This window comes from Lissotriton helveticus, chromosome 1_1 (genome assembly GCF_964261635.1).
Source record: "Lissotriton helveticus chromosome 1_1, aLisHel1.1, whole genome shotgun sequence".
In the NCBI taxonomy this organism is placed as follows: domain Eukaryota; kingdom Metazoa; phylum Chordata; class Amphibia; order Caudata; family Salamandridae; genus Lissotriton; species Lissotriton helveticus.
In genome coordinates this window covers 1,681,142,318-1,681,165,052 of record NC_136057.1, presented here as the reverse complement: position 1 = coordinate 1,681,165,052, position 22,735 = coordinate 1,681,142,318, and the positions used below count along the sequence as shown (strand labels likewise).

General features: G+C 45.6%; 1 protein-coding gene across 1 annotated transcript in view; it reads left to right on the top strand.

Annotated features, from left to right (window-relative positions):
* KIF5A (kinesin family member 5A) overlaps positions 1 to 22,735 on the top strand; it is a 662,879-nt gene that overhangs the window by 403,273 nt on the left and 236,871 nt on the right. The window contains exons 10-11 of the mRNA XM_078688970.1: positions 261 to 409; positions 8,871 to 9,019. Coding sequence (XP_078545096.1) covers positions 261 to 409; positions 8,871 to 9,019 — 298 coding nt within the window. The remainder of the gene's footprint in view (positions 1 to 260; positions 410 to 8,870; positions 9,020 to 22,735) is intronic.

Genomic DNA, 22,735 nt, shown 5'->3' with positions numbered 1-22,735 from the left:
AATTGACTCTTGCAGTGTAAAATGTATTATTGAAATTAAACTTGAAAAGACAAATGCAAAGTGTAACATTTCTCGATCTGATGATGTTCTACAGGTCTTTCAATTCCACTTAGGAAGGTTGGGTAACATTCTGCAACAAAATTGCCTTTTCTGATGCACACACAGTTGTGTATTATTGTTCAAAGTTTTCGTTTGGTTTTCTTTAAGTAGGAGCAATTCCTCAATCAATCTCTAAACACTCTCTGACATGTGTCTTTCAGAAAAGCTATGTTCCCTATCGTGACAGCAAGATGACTCGAATCCTCCAGGACTCCTTGGGGGGTAATTGCAGGACCACCATGTTCATCTGCTGTTCTCCATCCAACTACAACGATGCAGAGACAAAGTCGACCCTGATGTTTGGCCAAAGGTACCAGCAGAGGGAGACTCTGTGCTTCATGATGATGCCTGTGCATGCTCTACTGCTTAGAGTGCTTTACAATGGGAAACATCCATAACAACGCGGGCATTACCCCGCACTGCTATTACAATGCTGCTATTACAACGCAAGTCGTTCCAAAGACTTTCGCTGGTGGGCGCTGTTGGATAGGGAATAGTTTAATTTTCTATCCAACACCTTCCCTACTGTCAACGTGGGCTGGAGTTGGAATAGAAAATTAAACTATTCCACAATCCAGCGCCCCCAACGCAAGTCGTTGTAACGACTTGCGTTGCAAAAACTGCGTTGTAAGGGCATGTGGGGTAAAAGCCCACGTTGTAATGCCGTACAACCTTTTCTTGTGAATAATCCAGATTATTCAGTATGTCTGCCATATCCTGCAGTAGGTCCATTTTTTGTGTACTGCTCAGCACTTCTGTCACCCCAGTCCTTTTTCCTGCATGTCCTGTAATAATTGTTTTTTAAATTGGTTTTGTGCCTTGCCTCTTTCCTTTTGTCTTTTGTCCCTTGTCCCGTTCGTCTTTTTTCCTCCCCATAGTTGTGTCCCACCATCCTGATGTTAAGTTCCATGCTCCATCTTTCCTGCTCTGGTCTTCTGTATAGCACCTCCCTTTGTTGAGACCCACTTTCCGAGTTCCACTTTCCACCCTTCTCACACTTGCATTGCTACCTCTGACAGCATGGCTTTGCAGTTTATATTGTATATTGCATGACCCCTGTGAACTCTCGTGACGTGCTCAAAAGCAATGGGGGTGAATTAGATTTTTGCTGGTGGACTCTATGCCCTCCAGTAGGGCAGATCTGCCTTGTCCATACTGGCAGTGGGAAATTCACTGAGTTTAGATCCTCGTCATGGAGGGGTACGTATATTATTACCAAACTTGGCCATCTCTAACGTGGAAGAAGCCATTTTGGTGGAAAGGATTAGCAAGAATTCAGTCAGGGTCTATGTAAGATGCTGTAGAAAGTTTTGCCAACTAACGTTTACAGTGGAAATGCACTTCTATAGTTGGGAGGCGCTGTGAGAGCCCCCATATCTTTTCTCCATTACATCCTGGAGATTTTTGTGAAAGTCCTGCACGTTTTCCGTGAAAGTCTTTCACAGTGGTAACTCTGTCACATCTGGTGGTGGGTCTGCCATTGTCGAGAAGGGCAGCTGAACCCTCACCTCTGCCAGTGGCGTGTGCGCCCTGTGCAGGGCTCTACATTCCGAGACTAGAGTACACGCAGAATAAAGAAAGGATAAGCTATTTTTTTTAATATTAAATCGCTCTAAATCTGGCTGAGCGTACTTACGTACCTAACTGAGCACGGTTTCTTTGATTATACTATTGCAAACATATACACATTTAAAAGTGTGTTTATTGAGGGTTCGCCTCTTTCTCGCTCTCTCTAGCAGCGCGTGGTGAACCAAAGTGCTCTTGAAACCAAAGCTAGATAGTCCTGGGCCTTCATGTGCTTATCTGAAGGAGTGGATTTTTTTTTTTTTTAAACGCATAAGTAGAGCGTAGAATGCTTGGAAAGGCCTCAGCCACTGGCAGTCACATGGGGATGTATGCCAGTTCGTCGTTTTTATTGCCCACTCTGTTACTCAAGAGGGAAACCAGTCGTATACAGAATTAGGGGTGGGCGGAATTTACGTAATCACGTTACGCAAATCTCCGCGAAACGGTAAAAAATCTCCGCGAACACGCGGAATTGCTTGTTTGCGATGCTTTTTTACTGTTCGCAATCGCTGTTTGCGTGCTCGGGGTGAAATATCTCGCAAATACGCATTTGAGAACGCAAACAAGCAAAAAATTTCGTGAAGTCGCGGAACGCAGAATTTTGGTCAATTTCGCGTTCTCCACGGAATGCGAAATTACCCAAATTCCACAAATTCTGCGAGCGGAACGGAATTTACCGCCCAGGTCTAATACAGATACGACTAGGGCCTGCTCCAGTAGCCGGAACAGTCCAGCCCAGGCCTACAAGGTAGTATGCTCACTAGCCATGTGCATGCTTTGTAATGTGAGAATGCCATGGTATTTCGAGTTGTTTGTAAAGCGCTTTTTCACCTGTAAATGTTTCTTGGTGCTAAGGTGAACAGTGCTCAGCGAAGTAAGGAGGTTATGACCATGGAACTACTGCCACTGATCAGAGGGCCTTTAAATTGGGAACAATCAGTAATTAGTGGTGGATGACCTGAGTAATTCAGCATACATATGAAGGATAGCGACAGTAGATAGCATATATGTATAATACACAATATTTTTTAAAAAGTCGGATCCTTGATGGGTATGTCATGCAGCACAGACAGAAGGGTAGCTAGCGCCTGGCTAAACCTCTTGGTTTCAGTTCCAAGGCGCACTGTCTGATTATAGAACCTGGCGCCTCTGTACGAGGTACTTGGGAAGGCTCAAGTACAAGGAATGTGCCTAGTCTAGCCAGGAGCCAATAATACCATGGCTACAACCTTCCTGCCGTCATTCAAATAAAGGAAGTATTTCCCATAAACCTCGACGATGGAACATGCAGGTTTTAACAACAGGATAAGGCTGAGTCGACAGCTTCACAGTTTATGGCCAGAGGTAACTGGATCTGAGCATTGACCCATCTCGCTGGGCCAGTCCATATCCAACCGGAAGTCACCCTTTCACCGATCGCCACCAGCAGTGCTTGAAATGGAAAAATAGAAGTGCAGGTACTCTGTACCAGAGAACCTGCTTGTGTCTGAGAAGTGCCACTACTCTCCAATTACAAGTAGTACGTCACTCTTGAGAAGTGCCGGTACTCTATCCCTCAAAATAAAAAAGTGCTGGTACTCACTACCGGAGAGTACCAGCCCATTTAAAGCACTGGCCATCACCTCAGTCTTGTCTGAGTAAAGCTTGAGCCACTGGTTGTCCATTCTATCACAGACTCTCTTCATCACTATTCACTGTTCCCTGCATAGTAGCAGTGGTAAGGGTCTCGCTGTTTCTGGTGTATGGTGATAAAAGGAAGCCAGCTGCCCTGCGTATCTTGTTCCCCATAGTATGCGGTGTCGCGTGCAGTGTGAGGTCAGTGCTTTCTTGTCGAGTCTGACAGCCTCTGCTTCGTTTGTAACTAGCATAATGCCATTAATAGAGGCATTGAGGGCCATATTACCAACAAATAGCGATATTTATCGCTAAGTAGGGTTAGCGGCAATATTTTTATTGCCGCGCATCACCGGTTTTTATCGCTGAGATAACTAGCTATTAGCAAGGTTTATCTCAAAAGCGATTAAAATCAGGCGAAATGCGTGAATATCGCTGAGAATACAGCAATGAAATGCTCTTAGCCATGTTATCCACCTCCCATTGGAAAACATGGCTAAGAACTGGTCTGAGCTGGCGTTAGTTTTTGGCGATAGGGGGAATATTTCCATCACTACGCCTGCCTTGCTAATAGGCGATAGCGACGTTAGCGACTGCTTGCAGTCGTTAACAGGTTGGGTACGCCCACTTTGCATGCCATTAGCGATAAATATCGCTGACATGCAAAGCGGGCCCCAAACCGCTCGCTATCGCCTAAAAGCTGTCGCTAACATCAGTTAGCGACAGCTTGCTAATAGAGCGATAGAATTATCGCCGCTAAACCGGCGATAATTGCCTATCGCCACCCTTGGTAATATGCCCCTGAGATCCATGCACTATCGACAGGTGCAAAAAACACCCAAAATAACACCCTATTAATTCCTCTGCGAGAAATAATGCGAGATAATGTATGCAAGGTTTGCCCCTGTTGTGTGCGTTTTATTTCCCCATAATTCTCATTTTAGCATAGCTAATCCTCACGTATTGAAACTGGATGTGTGCGCTTCTGCTCAAATCGGAGCTAGTTCAATTTGAGCTAAGCATGCCCCCATATTCAGAAACTGCTGCAGGCTACTTATCTTTCACTGATCCTGCCGTACCCCGCGGGAGCTTTGCAGATGGAATCGTAACTCTCAGGGCTTCTTGATACCGCCTCTTATGCCTGCTCTTTGTTAGCCTCCTGCTCTCTGCTGCCTGCGCACTGTTCCATCTTCTTCCACATAATGGATTTTTTATTGAACTTCTGATTGACTCTGTCTGAGTCCAGGAGAGAGAAAAATCTGCTCAGCTGCCGAGTAGGGAGTTTGCTCAAAGTGTGATGGACACTCTGGGGCATATTTACGTTGCCTGGCGCCAGGAAATATACGACACGCAAGTTTATCCTTGCGCCACCCATGATGCGCCGCATTTACAATGCGGCGCACCATGACGCAGGAATAAACAGATGCGTGTCGCATCTTGGGCGTAAAGTTGGCGCAGTGCTGAAGTTGTGTTGCGAGCGGCACGCAACTCCAGCACTGTTCCAACTTGCCCTATTTCTAACATGGTGCGTCAAGCCTTACGCCTGCTTCAAGCAGGCGCAGGGTTTTGACGCATCAGCGTTGGGAAAGTAACTCAGTGAAATCTTGTAGATTTCACTGAGTCACTTTTCACAGGCGTTCCTGCGATGGAACGCCCCCCCCCTGTGTGGACACGCCCACTTGAAACCTGACGCAGGTTTCATGTGGCGCAGGGCCTTACACCGTGACGCATCTCCATAGATGCTTCACGTTGTAAATGCCTCGCAGGGATGCGCCACGTTTACGCCGCCTTGCGTGACGCAACAGCGGCGTAAACGTGGCGCAAGGGGCTTGTAAATATGCCCCTCTGTCTTTAAGGGTCCTCCTTGTTTTATGATTTGTGCCTCTAGCAGACACTCAGGGTGTGGCTCCTTTTCTGTATTCTTCACAATACAGGCAGGATATTCCACGAACATTAAAGGCATGCTGGCCTTTCAAGGCCAGTTTCAAGATAGTGAAAAGGTCAGAAATTGAACCGTTTTAAATAAATAAATAAAATAAAATAAAATAAAAGTTTAGCGAACAATATTGACAAAGCCAGAAGGCATCCTGTGGTTTTGAAGAAAAGTGAATATGCCTGAAAAAAGATGAAACAATTGGCAGAGGGTAATGCTTGAATATCCTGCTTGCAGGAAGGGGAGATTAAACTGATCTTCAATTGAGTGGAGAAGTGTGGCTCACTGGTTAGAGGAGGCAGACCCTGAAGCAGAGGTCAGACCCGGGACCAGGGTTCAATTCCCGACGCGGCAGGGTCTTGAGCCAAAATGTCCACGGACTCAATAATTCTCGCTTCGGTGCCTACTCGAATCACAGGTTCACACTCTGCAACTGTGGGCAATAGTTGCTTAATCTCCACTACGCCCCGCCGCGGCGGGATGCCTGGCTTTCACCTTGGGGATGCCCAGTAGGGGTTATCTCACAGGGAAAAAGCCAGGACGGGTTCCCAAAGCAAGCGCCTTGAGACCTTGCGGTGATAAGGCGCTATATAAGAACCTTTGACATGACATATGCTGTGCAGTGGTGCAGTAGAGGAGCAGGGTCCCTTAGAGTATCCATGTTCAGATTTCAGCTCTTGAAAGATCCCTCAAATGGTTGGATATATTCAGCGTTTATTCCCATGATGGAGAAGAAATGGTTACTTACTTGTAGGCCTTTAGAAAAATTCCCCGCTCTGTGCGGGGATCAGGGAACACTTCATATCCATGTATATGTCCATGTGCCAGAGAAAAGGGTGAAGAGCCACATATTCCCAAATGTTGTTAAACACCTTCCAAAACATAGAACAGACAAAATGTTCCGTATTTTAGACTGTCTGTAATACCAAAAACCTCTCAACAATACATTGCAGCCCCTATACTCAAACTGCTGCCCGCGTGTCTAAGTATTGTGAAAAGGAGCAGCCTGGTAGGCATACATTGCAAGAGTTGAAAACAGGCCTCCTGTCCCTTTCAGGCTTGAGCAGCTTCCACTGCCCATGATGTCTTGTACTGGCCACAGACTCTGTTCTTTTTAAAGCCAAGAGTGGAGAGTAGGGATGAGCTTCAGAAGTTTTTATTCTGGACTCTCAATAAAAGAAGCCGGGGAGGAGGTAGAGTTGATCATGACTTAATTAAGGATTTCTGTGGTGCAGAACCAGAGCTCCAAGTAAGTTAGAATTTCTTCTGCATCGTAGGTTATTTATTGATCATCATGAATGTTAAAATAAATTAAGATGCTGGGACAATGTCATAGTGCTCATGGCTCTTGGGCAGAAGGATTAACAATGATATCCATAAGGAGAAAATGAAGGAACTTTTGACACAGGGTTAACCAAAGGGGTTTCTCGAGGTAGATTGAATCACACTAGAGTCACCTTCGTATCTCAATCAAGACAATAGTATCTTGTGAAAGTGCGGTTTGATTTCAAGGTAACCGTATTGCATATGACGGAAAGAGGTGTGAGGGCAGCTGCGGGGGCCTTGAACTTTGTTTCTCTACGGCCATCTGGGGTGGGACTTCGGCCCCAGAGTCCAGCCTGCTATGGGCTGGACCAGGCTAGGCCGACGCACTCTTACGCGCCATCAGAGTTTCGCAGCGCGGTGAGAGCAGCAGTGGGGGTCTTGACATTTGTTTCCCGCCTACAGCCATCTGGGGTGGGACTTTGTCCCCCAGAGTGCAGCCTGCTGTGGGCGTGGCCAGGCCAGGATGATACGCTCTTAATCGACATCAGAGTCCTTCAGTGCGGGACACGCGCAGGTTGCACCCGGGCGTGCACACGGGCGAGGACCAGGCCCATCTTTTCCCATCAGCACACAGAGGAGGCTGGGCTGGGCCTACTCTCTTTCGTTTGATCTCTAGATAGATATTGATCAAGTGACATAGTGAGTAACAGGTGTTCCTCCTTTCTTCTCCCATGCTTAAAGTTATTTACAAGATCGGTGTATTGTAGTTCTTGGTTGTGGCCAGAGGAAGCATAAGGCATCTGAAACTCCCAAGACCAATGTGAAGAGATCTAAGAAACTTTCCCCTAGTGACACTCGCACTAACCCTTCTCCGGGTAGGAATGTACTCTAGATGACCTTGACCAGTTAATTGAGTAAGTGGAATCCATTATTAGAACTGATACCGCAGTACTTACAGGTAGAGAGTGTGCAACCAAAGTCCTTGATATGTTTAAGAAAAGAGGTACAAAACCTGCAGGAAATACTGAAGGGGCTACGCCCGCAGATGAGGGGTTATTGATTAATACCCCCCTATTAGCGTATTCAACAATAAAGCAGCGTATAATACATTTAACGAAATCAGAACAATTTCTCACAAGCAAGTAACTTTTCCTACCTGTGTATTCTTCTTACTAGGCATGTGAAATCGCCCCTTCCCTCTGCTTTCCTGAAGTGTAGTAATTAGGGAATCTTATAGAGTGCAAGGAAGCTTGTTTCAAAGTATAAGAGCCCTAACATAGAGTGCTCTCCCGCCCAAGGGACCCAGCCTAATTCTCAGTAAATTGAGGAGCGATTCCTCGGAGGATTGCAAACAGTGTGCAGGTATGTAGTTGGTGACTTTTTCCACAAATAGTCCAGACCTCTGTTCTGAACAGCTTTAAAGACTTGAAACAGACTTAAAAACAGCTCTTATCTTTTAGTGGAAACCAGTGAAGAGTTTTTAAAGGTACAGAAGCAGAAGAAAACGGTTGCAGCCCAAGAGACAGCCTGGCCGTCTCATTTTTAACCCTTTGCAGCTTCTTTATCAGGCCAATGTCCATAACTGAAAAAAGAGAGAATTGCAATAGTCCAGACGTTTTGGCCACTTCACCCTTTGTACTGATATATGGAGGCATATATTTTGCTATGAAGTGTTCTGGAGTCCCCACATGAAGCATGAAGAATTTATTCTAAAGTTTATGATTATCAATGAAGATCACACTAGAGTTACAACTGTGAAATAAAGCAATACTTTGAAGGCCTAAAAAAGTCTAACATGCGATTTTATGCAAAAATAGCCTTTTAGCAAGCAACATAATGATCGACAATTGCCGTTTCGGTGCACCAGAGCATACGCTCAAATTGTGTTGGGAGCATATAATGCTAAATTTCTACACATTGCACACTCATTCTTATACACTTTTTCTCAACACAAGCAAATGAAAGAAAAATCATGCGTTCGAAATTGTTACGTTAAGTGAAATGAGCAAATGGTAGAATCTTCTTATTAGAATGAAAGCAAGAAGTTGTCGGAATTAGAAAAAGAAATACAAACAAGTGCTGAGTTCATCAGCTTCCTCAAATTCACGCCTTGCTGTGCTACATTTAAAATCAGGCCACGCTTACTATAAAATGCAGGAACATGTATCAATGTATGTTAAGGCACATTCAGGTATTAGAGTATTCAAAAATAAAGCAGCGGTATAAAACATGGAATAAAATGAGCACAATTTCTCACAAGCAAGTAACTTTTCCTACATGTGCATTCTTCTTCCAGGGCATGTGAAACTACACCTTCGCTCAGTGGTAGTATAATCACTAAGGGGCCTTGTGTGTTGTGTTGCAAAGATTAACAGAATCCTGCTATTTTCAGGGCCAAGACTATCAAGAACACTGCATCTGTCAACCTGGAGCTAACCGCAGAGCAGTGGAAGAAGAAGTACGAAAAGGAGAAGGAAAAGAACAAGACCATGAAAGAAGCCATGCTGAAACTGGAGGCTGAACTGAACCGCTGGCGCAATGGTAAGCCAACAAGAGACAATGGCATCGTTTGCCAAACAAGGAGTAGTTTAAACTGTGGCTTACTAAAAATGGGAACTCGATGACTTTTGTAGGTGCCTTCTGGGGATAGTCGCATAGGCCAAACACATGACATGAGAATCTGCACTGTGCTTTTGCTGAAAGGGGGATCTGGAATGGAAAAGCATGACTTTGAGATGATGAATCTAGGAAGGAGAGGCATGCCTTGCTGGTCCGCATTCCCTATTTTGTCTAGGGTGCCGGTCAGGAATGCCTATTCTGAAAATGCTTGCACCAGAGGCCCAGATGCATTCCTCTGTGGCTGTCTGTCCTTTTCATTTCCTTAGAGGCCACCTACCGTGGCTTTTGCTTGGGGGTTTATGCCTTATTGACCAGCGTTCTGACCAAGCATGGTTACTCCCAAACACTTCCGACAGTGAGGACCTTCTCAGGTACGATGTGGGTAGAGATGTTTTATTTGAACTCTATTTGGAGTGTATTGTCTAACTACAGCACACTTTATTTCATTTATCTTCTTTGTGACTGCTGCCTATATGAAGACTTTGGTTCTAAATGTAGGGGTTGACAGATAATGAAACAAAGGCCAAGGTAGACATTTGCTTTTTTCAGACTGAGAATTAGGTAGAGAGGATTAGCTGAGTTAACAATACAAGAACAAAGCCGACAGCATTCCCTCTATGTGCTCCTCTTTGACTACTAGTTTAATGGAGAAACTTTAATCCTCAATAGATCACAGAAACATATTTCTTTCTAATCCTTACTATGCATGTACTAAAAATACTGATCAACACACCTCCCTCCTTCCTTACAAATGGCATATCACTCTCCAATCTTTAACTTTCTTCAACTATTTCATCTTGTTTTTCTATTATCTCCTCTCAGTTGTTCAATCAAGAAGCCTGTATGAACAGAAATTCGTGTTCATCTCTCCACTTTTCATGAGCTGGCATGCAACATGTTCTAATATCTTCTGAGATCTACATAGATAGATCACACTCCTTTTGTCATCTGCTTTTCTTAAAAGATTTTTAATGCTCTCAGATCAAGTAGGAGCTTAGTGGAAATGCACCTAAAGGAACATTCTTTTGCCATATTGCAACATTCGCCACTCATTTAAATATGGTTTACTATTTACAGCATCTAGCAAAGGAAAGCTTAATAACAGATGCTGCTCAATAACAGAAATAAATAATACTTTAGTTCTTCAGCATTGGATCCCTCATGATTTCCAAGCTTGAATCATTCTCTGTTGGGGGTGCCTCATGTGCAATGCCAAACCACAATTAACTATAGAAATGATTAAATAACATTTAGTTTAGTGGCTGATCCCCCTCATTGAAATGACCAACATTTCAGCCAATGAGGGTACGCTGCTCTGATCTCCACTTCACCCAGTGGTTACTACAGCTCAATATTCTGACAGCAATGGTCAGAACACTTCCCACGACAAGTATTGCTGCAACTTCAGCCCTATTTGCTGGGGTCCCATTCCATAAAATGTCGATATGGATTTGGATCCTTTTAAAGCTCATGGAGGGAGTATTGGCTACATTAGGTAATTCCGTTAGGTAAATTCTCCACAGAAAGAGTAATTTTTCTCGCTAATTGTGTTTGCTAATAACTTTGGTACCATTTGACAAACCTGAACAACATTTTTCAACTTGGCTCCTACCTGGAAAGTGTCGCACTAATACGTCTAGCGGGGGGAAAGGATCAACAAAATGGGGGCGTCCTAAACATTGATTCTTCATGTTAATTCCAATATTTGCTCTTTATTCAAGAAAAACCACTGAACAGAATTACACCAAATTTGGTACGAAGTTAGAACTTTACTCAGAAAGTGTGCTTTTGTGATTTGAGGTAACTCTGTTCAGACTTTTTAAAAACAATTTAAAGCGGTGCTTGGGTTCTGTGCCACTCTTTTTTCCCTCGTTTTTGTGTGCCTTTTGCCTTCTGTTCTACTCGATTTTGTGCCCGTCTGACTTCTGTGGCACTCGTTTTTCCCTCGTTTTTGTGCCTCTTTTGCCTTCTGTTCCACTCATTTTTTGTGCCCTTCTTCCCACTGTTCCACTCGTTTTTTTGTGCCCTTCTGCCCTCTGTTCCACTCGTTTTCCCCTCGTTTTTGTGCCTCTTTTGCCTTCAGTTCCACTCTTTTTTTGTGCCCTTCTGCCCTCTGTTCCACTCGTTTTTGTGCCCTTCTGCCTTCTGTGCCACTCGTTTTTCCTTCGTTTTTGTGCCTCTTTTGCCTTCTGTGCCACTCGTTTTTGTGCCCCTTTTGCATTCTGTTGCACTTGTTTTTTGTGCCCTTCTGCCCTCTGTTCCACTCGATTTTTTGTGCCCCTCTGTGCCACTCGTTTTTCCTTCTGTTACCTTCGTTGTCCCTCACCGCCCTTGCCACTGTGTCCCCTGCGGCCCCGCCCCCCTAAGTGCCCACTGCCCATTCGCTGCCCCTGCCTCCCGCCGCCCAGCTGCTCCTCCCTCCCACCTCCCCATATATGGTGGCCGCACATCGGCCGCTCGCGGCAGGCGCGCCAAAGGCGTGCCTAAGGTAAGCCCGTCTGCGGCCGGACCAAGAAAGACCCCAACCACCTCGGATGCATACTACTGAACACCCGCTCCACGCGCAAGCATGCCGGCGAGCTCTGGGACCTGCTCGACACAACATCCCCGGACGTCGCCTTCCTGACAGAGACCTGGTTTAATGACTCCTCTGCACCCGACATCACCATAGCCATCCCAGACGGCTACAAGATAACCCGCAGAGACCGCACCAACGGAGTTGGAGGAGGAATCACCATCGTCCGCAAGAACAGCATCAGGGTCTCGACTAGCACCAACGACGCGCTCAGCCCCGCCGAACACATGCATTTCCAGATCCACACAGACCCTTACTCCACCCTCTGAGGCACCCTCGTCTACCGACCCCCCGGACCCTGCCCCCAGGTCAGCGACTTCATCGCTGACTTGATCAGCACGTACGCCCTGACCTCCACCGACTACATCCTCCTCGGAGACCTGAACTTTCACCTTGAGAACAACAACAACAACTCCACAACCCTGATTGACAACCTCGCCAACCTCGGACTGAAGCAACTCATCACAACTCCCACCCACTCCGCTGGCCACACGCTCGACCCCGTCTTCTCCTCAAGCCTGCATGTCTCCGTCAGCCACACCACCGAACTCCTCTGGACCGACCACCGCTGCATCCACTTCGCCTTCCAGAAACCCACCACACACCACTGCACCCAACAGATCTCCCTCCGCTGCTGGAGCAAAATCACTGAAGACCAACTACACGCTAACCTCGCTCTCAGCCCACCCACTGAACCCTCCAACACCGACAACGCTACCCACAGCCTCAGACGCTGGATCGAGGACTGCGCCAACACCCTCGCCCCGCTGAAGAAACCCCCCCCACAGAGACACCAGCAAGAGGGCCAGCTGGTTCACCCCAGAACTCCTAGCCTCCAAGCAAGCCAGAAACTAGAGAAGAAATGACACAGTGAACAAACTCCGCACAGCCACACAGCACACAAGGACACCATCCGCAACCACCACCACCCCATCAGGGCGGCCAAGAAGACCTCCTTCAAAGACCCCCTCGACAACAACGCACACAATATCAAGGAGCTCTTCAACATCGGGAAGGAACTCTCCAACCCCAGCTCCAACACCAATGACATCCCGCCGTCGCAAGCCCTGTGCGACTCCCTTGCCCCCTTCTTCCACCACAGGATAGCAGACATCCACAACAGCTTCAACACCCAGACAGCCCCAACAGACAGCAACACAACAGACCCTCCGCACACTATCGACCACGACCCCCTGCTAGCCAGCATGAGCATCGATGACACCATCAAGACCATGCGCACAATCCACTCCGGCACTCCGTCAGACCCATTCCCGCACCACGTCTTCAACAGAGAAAGCAGCTCCATCGCACCCCACCTGCGTAACGTCATCAATCTCTCCCTCAAGACCACGACCTTCCCAGAGATCTGGAAACACGCCGAGATCAACGCCCTCCTCAAAAAACCTAAGGCAGACCAAAGAGACCTCAAGAACTACCGGCCCATCTCTCTGCTCCCCTTCCCGGCCAAGGTCATTGAGAAAACCGTCAACAGACAGCTAACCCGATACCTTGAAGAAAACAGAATCCTGGACCCTTCCCAGTCAGGGATCCACAGCAACCACAGTTCAGAGACAGCCCTCATCGCCACCACCGATGACATCAGGACCCTGCTGGAAACCACAGCACTCATCCTCCTAGACCTCTCTGCCGTCTTCGACACCGTCTGCCACCGCACACTACTCGCACGCCTCCACGCCGCAGGCATCCGAGACAAGGCTCTGGATTGGACCACCTCCTTTCTCTCCGGCAGAACCCAGAGCGTCCGCCTCACCCCACTCCGTTCCGAAGCCTCCGAGATCATCTGCGGCGTACCCCAGGGATCCTTCCTCAGCCCGACGCTGTTCAACATTTACATGGCCCCGCTCGCACACGTAGCCCGACAGCACGACCTCAACATAATCTCCTACACCGAAGACACTCAGCTGATCCTCTCCCTCACTAAGGACCCCATCACCGCCAAAGCCAACCTCCATGAAGGAATAAAGGCCGTCGCCGACTGGATGAAGACCAGCCGTCTGAAGCTGAACTCGGACAAGACGGAGGTCCTCATCCTCAGCTCCAACCCTTCAGCCTGGGACGACTCCTGGTGGCCGACGGCACTGGGGGCAGCCACGACACCCACCGACCACGCACGCAACCTGGGAATCATCCTCGACTCAACGCTCTCAATGACCAAGCAAGTCAACGCCGTCTCCTCCTCCTGCTTCAACACCCTCCGCATGCTCCGCAAGATTTACAAATGGATCCCGACAGATACAAGAAAGACAGTCACCTAGGCCCTCGTCAGCAGCAGACTCGACTACGGAAATGCCATCTACGCGGGAGCCCCGACCAAGCTCATCAAACGACTACAACGCATGCAAAGTACCTCGGCACGACTGATCCTCGAGATACCACACCACGGCCACATCACCCCCCACCTGAGAAACCTGCACTGGCTCCCCGTCAACAAGAGGATATTCTTCAAGCTCCTCACCCACGCACACAAGGTACTCCACAAGAAACCGGCCCAGCCTACCTCAACAGACGGCTCTCCTTCTACATCCCCATCCGCCAGCTATGCTCCGCCGACCTCTCACTCGCCATCGTCCCGCGCATCCAAAGAACTACCACCAATGGGAGATCCTTCTCGCACCTCACCGCCAAGACATGGAACACCCTCCCACTGAGCCACTGAACCTACAACAGACCCAAGACCTGCTGACCTTCAGGAGGATACTCAAGACCTGGCTGTTCGATCAGTAGCACCCCCTCCCCCCCCGCTCTAGCGCCTTGAGACCCTCGCGTGTATGTAGTGCGCTTTACAAATGATTGATTGATTGATCTCTCTCTGTTGTTTCTGTCTACCCCACTGCCATGAAAAGGGTGGGCTTGCTACTTCATTCTATGCATATGACTATACATGGAAATCCCCTATGAGAGAAGGTATAGTTCTTACCTGTAACTCATGTTCTCTTGTAGGGGTATTTCCATGATAGTCATAAGCAGCTAGTACACCCTACAAAAAGAACTGAGGCAACTGCTTCTGGCTGAACATGATTGGATATTAGAGGTCACACAGTTCTTAAAGGCACAGTCTTCTTTTTCTTTCCTTATAATGGCAGCCTATTGGCTTCATTGCCCTGCATTTCTTCATCCTTCTCTCTCAGAACAAAGGGTTTGTGAAGGATTTTTTATGTGAGACTGCAAAGTTGTCCATGCATTAGGTGCATGTTTCCTTACATATTCCCCTTTTGTTCCTTCAACATGAAGAATTTTGACCACTGTAGCCTAATCCTATCGGCTGCTTTCTGACTTTTTTAAGTGACTTTTTAAGGCCTTCCTGAAGAAAGGCGAACTTCAGCACGTAAGAAGATATATTAGAAAAAAGTGCTCCGGGGTCCCCGCTGGCGGGCGGGGCTATTTAACGCCTATGACTATGATGGAAATACCTTTTCGAGAGAACTGTAGTTACAGGTAAGAAACTATACCTTCAAGCCAACCTGGATTGAACAAAAGCAACCCCAGACATGTTTTGTTGTCATAGCAGTTTTCAAAGAGTTTGTCCAGACCCAAGGAAACAACCAGTATAAATCAAAGCAACACCTTTCAGGCTTAGAGTGCCACATAATTTATGCAATAAAGGAAACAAGGAACTCTGGGTAGTTTCCAAGTTTAAGCAGAGAGCAGCTCATGTATACAGCACTCTACAACACAAGCGACACTCTGAATCTGCTCACAACAAATGTCTGTGTTTCTAGCAAAGTTTTTAAGTATAGGATTAGCACAGTGCCATTCACCCAAGCTATAAAGTGACAAAGTATTTTGCCATTTTTACAACAAAGTCTTTAAGCATAGGATTAGCAAGTCCCATCCTTGCCAAGCTGTAAATTGACATTTTATATATATATTAGTATGCGGGTGCTTCATATACAATGAAAGTTGTGTTTCTTCCATTGGAATGAAGGCCATTTACACATTTCGGCATTAGGCCGAGCTCACAATATTGGAGGGAAAATAACTATGGTTCTCCAGCTTTGGTATTTTGTATGGATTCGCATGCAACCCTTCCTCCACGCTTAGAGACGTGTTAGTTTCTTATGTCTGCTCAGGATAGTGCTTTGAAATCTGAGCTGTGATGATCAGAGAAGCTCTGCCTCATTGGCTGAAGTTTACGTCATTTTTAATTAGGTAAACTTGCTATTAAATAACGTGCTGTTGAGTTGTTCCTATAGCTAATTGTAAAAGTAGGCTCCTACTACGACAACACGGAATGGTCAAGCATGTGAATCAATGAAAGATACTAATACGCAAGAACTGTAGGTACACATAGTTAACATATTTCTTCCATTGACAATTGCAATCTCTGCCATTACGTTATTCCCAGTTGTGCTACCTACATGCATTTATAAGTCACTAGTTCCACACCATACCTTTCGTAATAACCATACTCACTTGTCGATCACCTGAGAATAAAATGACTTTTTCGTTGACGATGCGCACAACTTAACTTTCAAGTTCTTCTTGTACTACCCCTGCAGTGGTTAGTGTCATTCATACCAGAGTGGTAAGTTACTCTATCCATTCCTTATCTGTAGATCAACTCACTGACATATTTAATTTTTGTGTTCCTCAGCAATGCTTTCAATGTTTATCTACAATTCACAAACCTTTACAGTATCTCTGAAATATTTACAAAATATACTGAGATCAAAGTGAAACATCTGTTGTGGAATGTGATCTGAGTTGGTTGGCATAATATTTAACATTGTGTACGTAAGGACAGCAGAGTTAATATTTTACTTTTTAAGATGGAGGCTGTATTTCGTCCATATTCCCATTGCCCTGTACTGCGCATTTGCTGGGGCTAGTATTTATGAAGTAACAGCCAGTATGCTCCTCCAATGAAACAAATAGCTGCACACAGCTCTTCATTCCCATTAAAACGATTATTTATTCACCTTATTGTGTCAGGCGCACCCAATCACGACTGCACCTAGTGTTTTCCTCCATTGGGACTCTCTCAGTGTGCTTAGTTACCAAAAGGTTTTTAATTAAGATAAGGCTGTGCACCATCGGTAGTTGTCTTAATTAAAATTTAAAAAACGTTGTCAATCCCCCAGATCTTAATTGCAGAAAATGAGGAAGAAGAAATCACTCCCTACTAAAAGACCTTGCTGACTGGATTGTCAATAGTGAACAATGCATTTAGGCGTCAACACTTGATTAACAGGTATACTAGTTCAAGATAAGACCCATTTTCGAAGTATTTCTAGACTACACCTTTGTTCTGGATTTGATAGATAAGAAAAGCGTTTGTCTAATTGGAACAACTCACCATAAATTGTCACCTGGCAACCTAACCCAACATGTCTATGCGCGTCCACCCTGCACGGGAGTGGGAGGCGCTGAAGCTTGAAAGGACATTCGGGGCTAGGGCTGGAGTCTAACAAGCGAGCCTGGTGTCACCGCTCCTTTGTGTTGTAACTGACTATCCTAATTAAAATATATGTTCTAGCTATAGAGAATGTCCCTAAAACTACTGATAAAAGGTTGTCATCCTTCTTTATCCTGGCGATGCAATACTTATTAAAACACAGCTAATGCAGGATGGCTCAGTGAGCTAAAAGCTGCTGTGGACATCTTTGTAACCTGGATGAACGTTTCAATAATAGCAAGGACAAATCAGCCTTCAGTCCTCCCGAGGTCAGCTTATGCGGCAACATGAAATTAGATGCAAGTAACAAATAATATTCATAGCACTTCGAAACAACAAAAGTGCAAATGAGAAGCACCAAATAAAAAAAGCTTATTCCCATTATTATTAATCTTCCAATGATGGATCAGTGTAAGAAGAGCCAATTAAAGATAAAAAAGTTGAAGATTAGGGTTTGAAAGCTCCTAACTAGGAATTAAGAACCAGTAAAAAACAGTTCACGCCTGGACGAACATGAGTATTATGAGCCGAAATGTTCGGGTTCGGAGCCTTTTATCATGGATGTCCCATGCTCAGTCATTATTTAATAAGTGTCAGTGTCATATGTTTTTCTCAGAAGTCCTTCACCTGGTACTGTATGAATGTTTGGATTGCCGAATACTAAGGTGGCATAGGTTTGATTCCACAAACTCCCTTCTTCCTTGTCTCACTCTTGTAGTTTCTTTTTAGTCCCCACTCTCTCCCTTTGTCACGTTTGTATGAGGTTCCTCTTCTTTTCCTCCTTTGTGTTTTTCTTTCTCTTGTTCTGGGTCAAAGGCTTGATATGAAAAAATAAGCGCCTTTCCTCAAAAAGTAGTGCCGGTGGGCCCCACCTGCTTGCCTGTTCTAATATGGCACTGCAGATTGGTCACCAAGCATACTTTTCACCCTTGACCCTCTGGATTGCGAAGTTGAGCAGTCAAATCTACTCTGGGAGGTAGTGTAAAGAGGTGGAGATTCAGAATTCAAACAACCGACATGCAAGCCAAATGCTGTTCTTTGCCAAAAAAGATGTACTTTAACCTCTTCGATGCTCATGACGGCTCCCAGCCGCCATGAGTCACGGTGGGTGTGTGCTGATGACGGCCGGGAGCCGTCATGACCACGCCCGCGATTGGAATGTTCAACGCTGCGGCGGAATTCGCGCCGCAGTGGCGAGGTTAATTACCCACCAAAACATAATACAACACCAAAGAAATGTTAATCAGCTGCAACTTTCCAGGATGGATTTTATGGGGTCTAAACACAGAGACATATTTAGACATAAATCTGGTATAGGTTCGAGCACACTGTAATATAATGCACATCAAAACTATTGCCTAGAGAATAGGAATGCCCCAAATCTGGGAGACCCCGGCGGAGAGTTGTCCAGTGGTGCGGAGAACTGAGCTGCTGGCCTCTTTGAGGCACCACAACCTAAGTTTTCTGCACCGCTTGCCAAGTATGGGCAGGTTGTCTTCGGAATTTTTGCAGGTAAAACTCGTGCCCAGAAGGGAGGAATTTTTGGATCTAATAGAACCTCTGCCTGCAAGAAAACTATATACACAACTAAGGCACGGTTGCCTGCCACTTGGGACACTAACCTGCAAATGGACAGGTCAAGAGGAGGGAATCTGTCCTGTCTGCAATAATAGTAAAGAAGACATTGCCCATGTTTTGTTCTTTTGCCCTGCTTATAGCACAATCCGGAGAGCTTGGCTGGTACCACTATGTAGAAATTTGGGACTAAAACATTGTGCTCAAGCCGTCAGAATTTTAAAATATGATACATCCCCCCTCATCGTGTTTTTGGTCTCCCGCTTTTTGTACGGTATGTGGCGTAGAAGGTCCACTCTGATTAATTGTGTCTAATTTTAATGTTGGCCATTCTTTGCTGATAACTGATTGTTTAATAACGTTTTAGCTGCTGGTTCTTAATTATTTATGTATTTTATTGTATGTACATATTTTATCTGTGCTTTTATGGTCGTTGACCGAAATAAAGTTATCAAGCAAGTAATATAATGCAAGCTTCCCTGATTCTGTAACCTGTAGGACATCTCTTATACGTCTGAGTACTCAAGTTCTTTAGGGTGTATTAGCCACACTGGCTTAGAACCTGTTGGGAGTTTTAACTGAAGGAGACATACTCAATGTACCTGGTGAGTGGGTCTCTTGGAACACCCAAGAATGCAGCAGCTGGCAACAGTGGCACAGGCTAGCAGTCCTGCTCGCAGCTCTCGCTGATAGTGCAGGCTGCAAGCTGGTAGTCCCCCCTTTCCCCTACTCTCAGCATTGGTGCGTGAGTATTGTGACTCCTGGAAGGACAGTACAGGATAAGTCGAGCAGCACCCCAAGATCCCTCACTAACAGGAATACTCGCTGAGGAAGAAGTCTTGGATCTTCGATCGTAAAGGCTCAGTGTTGAAGCAGAGTTAGCACCAGTTCTCCAGCCTCTGGTAGATGACAGGCACATTGGGGCGACAGTGAATGACACTTACTAGGGTCGTAGAATGATTGGACTCACCAGGTTTATGGTGAAAGCTTGTAGGGAAGCACGGCAATCTCCTCCAGTACAAGCTATACTTCCCAGTTGAGTTACTTCTGGGCTGCCCCTCACTCCGGGCAACTTGGCCCGGCTTCTCTCCCTCAGGCAGCCTCTTCCTTAAAGGTCAGAAGCTCCTTCCCCTCTCTCTGCAGGCTAGGCCACAGGCAGACCCATTGCTACATCAGCAAGATAAACGGACTTCAAGTGATATCACTCACTTCTGGGAGACTGGCTATCAAAAACAATTGTATAATAGTGCTGTAAAGCCAACATATCAATCCTACAGTTATAAAAACAACAGCACTCTAACCTGTCAGGGCCAAAAGTGAGACACGTAGAACCTACTTGATTATCGTTTTTCGTTTTCAAAGACTTTGATTTCGGTCAATAGGACCATGAAAAGTGGACACAAGCACAAAATACATACATAAATAAAAATCCATAACGTGCTTAAAAACACTCCATATAGTAATACAATTTCTAATTTTAAATCACATCCCAAAATTTTATCAGATAGCTGGGGAGGGAGGAAGGGAGGCAGAAGAATGGGGCAGCAGAGAGGGATTATATCAATTAATATGATGCAAACGGCAACAGCTAGAGAAATAGCAGCAATATTTCAATAAATAATTTAAGAAATTAGACTATTTACAATAAAATCAGTTTAATAAAAAATACTTGTATATACACAGTGATATAAAAACAAAATCAGTATCTAGCAGAAACTGGTCACATGGTGATCACATTATACAAAAATGTACTGCCGATATGCATTTTATGATTTTTTACCCTTTTCAATAAAAACCCATCTCCTTCGCCCAATTGTATTTAAGTAACGTGAAACAGCAAACACAATGGGTTTGGATGTATCGTATTTTAAAACCCAAAAAGCCTCCCTGCAATGCTTGAAACCCAGATTCGGACAAAGCTGTGCAAGCCATTAGCGGCTCGCTTTTTGATAACCGAGACAGAAAAATAAAACATGCATTTCTGTTTCCTCTTGTGTAATACATACTGGGCATCCCTCCTCTTTCTGCCCAGCCCATTTGTTAGTAACAGCACGTACAGGTAAAGTGCTGTATCTGAACTGGGCATACAATTTTCTTGCAACCTGGGGGAGGATGTCATCCAGAAAAATTTCAAGTTCGTAGTTATCCTTCACTGCAAGAAACTGTGTTGTAAGGGAGCCCAGTTTGGGATTTGTGTGCATTGCTTCAAGCTTTAGGGTGCAATAGGTTCTTGGTAAAAGAGCACGGGAAACTAAGGGGCTAATAGCTCCTGGAGTGCTCCACAAAGATGGTTTACCAAGCTTTTCACACTCATGCTTCACATGGGCGAACCAAGGAACCCTTTTCAGCAAACCCGGGTAGGATAGAAGCTCATTTGTTTCAGCCTGGTAAGATTCTAGTTCAGGGGTTGCCCAGAGTCTTCGCCAAAAGGTTAAGGGTTTTAGAGCAATCTCGTCTTCAATCTTCAAAATACCCAAATCTAGTCGTAAAGGAATTAGTGGGGTACCTACTGGGAGACCCGTTATGTCTTAGAAATCTATTCTCGACTACAGCTAGGGTAGAGGACGAACAGTGCCCCCATAATTCTGCCCCATACAGAGTTGCTCCACGCGCTTGAGCCCTGTACATTTCAAGCGTGGGACCAATGGGTTTAAAAGATGATTCCCGGCTAGTTTGGCTAGGCTCCCAGCAATATTAGCTAGCTTAAGCTTGGCTTTGGCTGTTTGGGGTGCCCACTGCATATCTTCTGAAAGGGTTACGCCGAGGTATTCAAAGACAGACACCCTTTCCAAACAGATTCCATTCAATTGTGGATTGAGGCGTGTTGTCTTAGGAGGACTGATGATCATAAATTTGGTTTTAGTAGTATTAATCGCCAGTCCCCTAGTGTTATAAAATGAAGAGAAACTGTCCAATAACCTCTGGATACCCATCGGTGTCTTTGATAAGAGGAGGGTATCGTCAGCAAACATCAGTGCTGCGACCTTGGTGTTTGCTAACTTTGGGGCATCGTTGTTTGCGACCTCAGCCAGAAGTGGGATTAGTGCGTTGACAAAGAGGCAAAACAGGGTCGGTGCAAGCACACAGCCCTGTCTTACACCTCTGCCCACTGGGAGCCTGCTGGTTAGTCCCCCTCCCCTTCCACATCTAACTTTAGCATAGGTGTCATCATGCAACTTGAACAGGATATCAAGTAGATAGGAAGGGATCCCCATATCTCTTAGAACCCCCCACAATTTGGGTCTAGGCACAAGGTCGAAGGCTGTTTTCAGGTCCACGAATATCAAACAGAGGCTGTCACCCTCCAATGATACTGTCTTCCAAGTGATTAGTTGAAATTCGAACACTTGGTCGAGTGTGGAGGTGTTTTTCCTGAATCCTGCTTGATAGGGGCTAATGATGCAATTTTCTTCCAGCCAGCCCTGGATTAGTTCCAACATTACCCGAGCAAACAGTTTTTGTGTGATGTTGATCAAACTGATCGGTCTATAGTTTGCGGGGTATAACGGGGAACCGTTTTTGAAAATTGGGACACTTTCGGCCCGACCCAGGTGTCAGGGATGGGCATGCCATTCATGATGGCATTGAATAGCACTAACAAATAGGGGCCCCAGATTAACGGTTCTTCCCGGAACATATCCCCAGGGAGTTTGTCTAAGCCAGGTGCTTTTCCGGCTGGTAGTCTTTCTATTGCTAGGATAACCTCACGTAGTGTTATTCCTTCGTGGACATCATTTGCCTGTCTGCTCAATAGTACCGGTTGGACTTCTGCACATGCATTTTGTGAGCAGAACGTGCCCCTAGGATCTATTTGGGGGTCCTGTTCTGGATCAATTGTGAATAGAGCTGTAAAATGCTCAGTCCACACTTCAGCTGGCAAATTAGGTTAGCCGACAAGAGTACCCTCCTTGCAACCCGTTCTTACTATTGACCAGAATGCTTTCATGTCCCGAGACAGTAAGGCAGATTTAATGTTTAGCCATTTATTTTCTTCCCAGGACAGCTTTGCACTAGAGACAACTTCTTTGTAGTGAGCCCGTCTGCTTTTAATCAGTAGCTTTTCTTCCCCTTT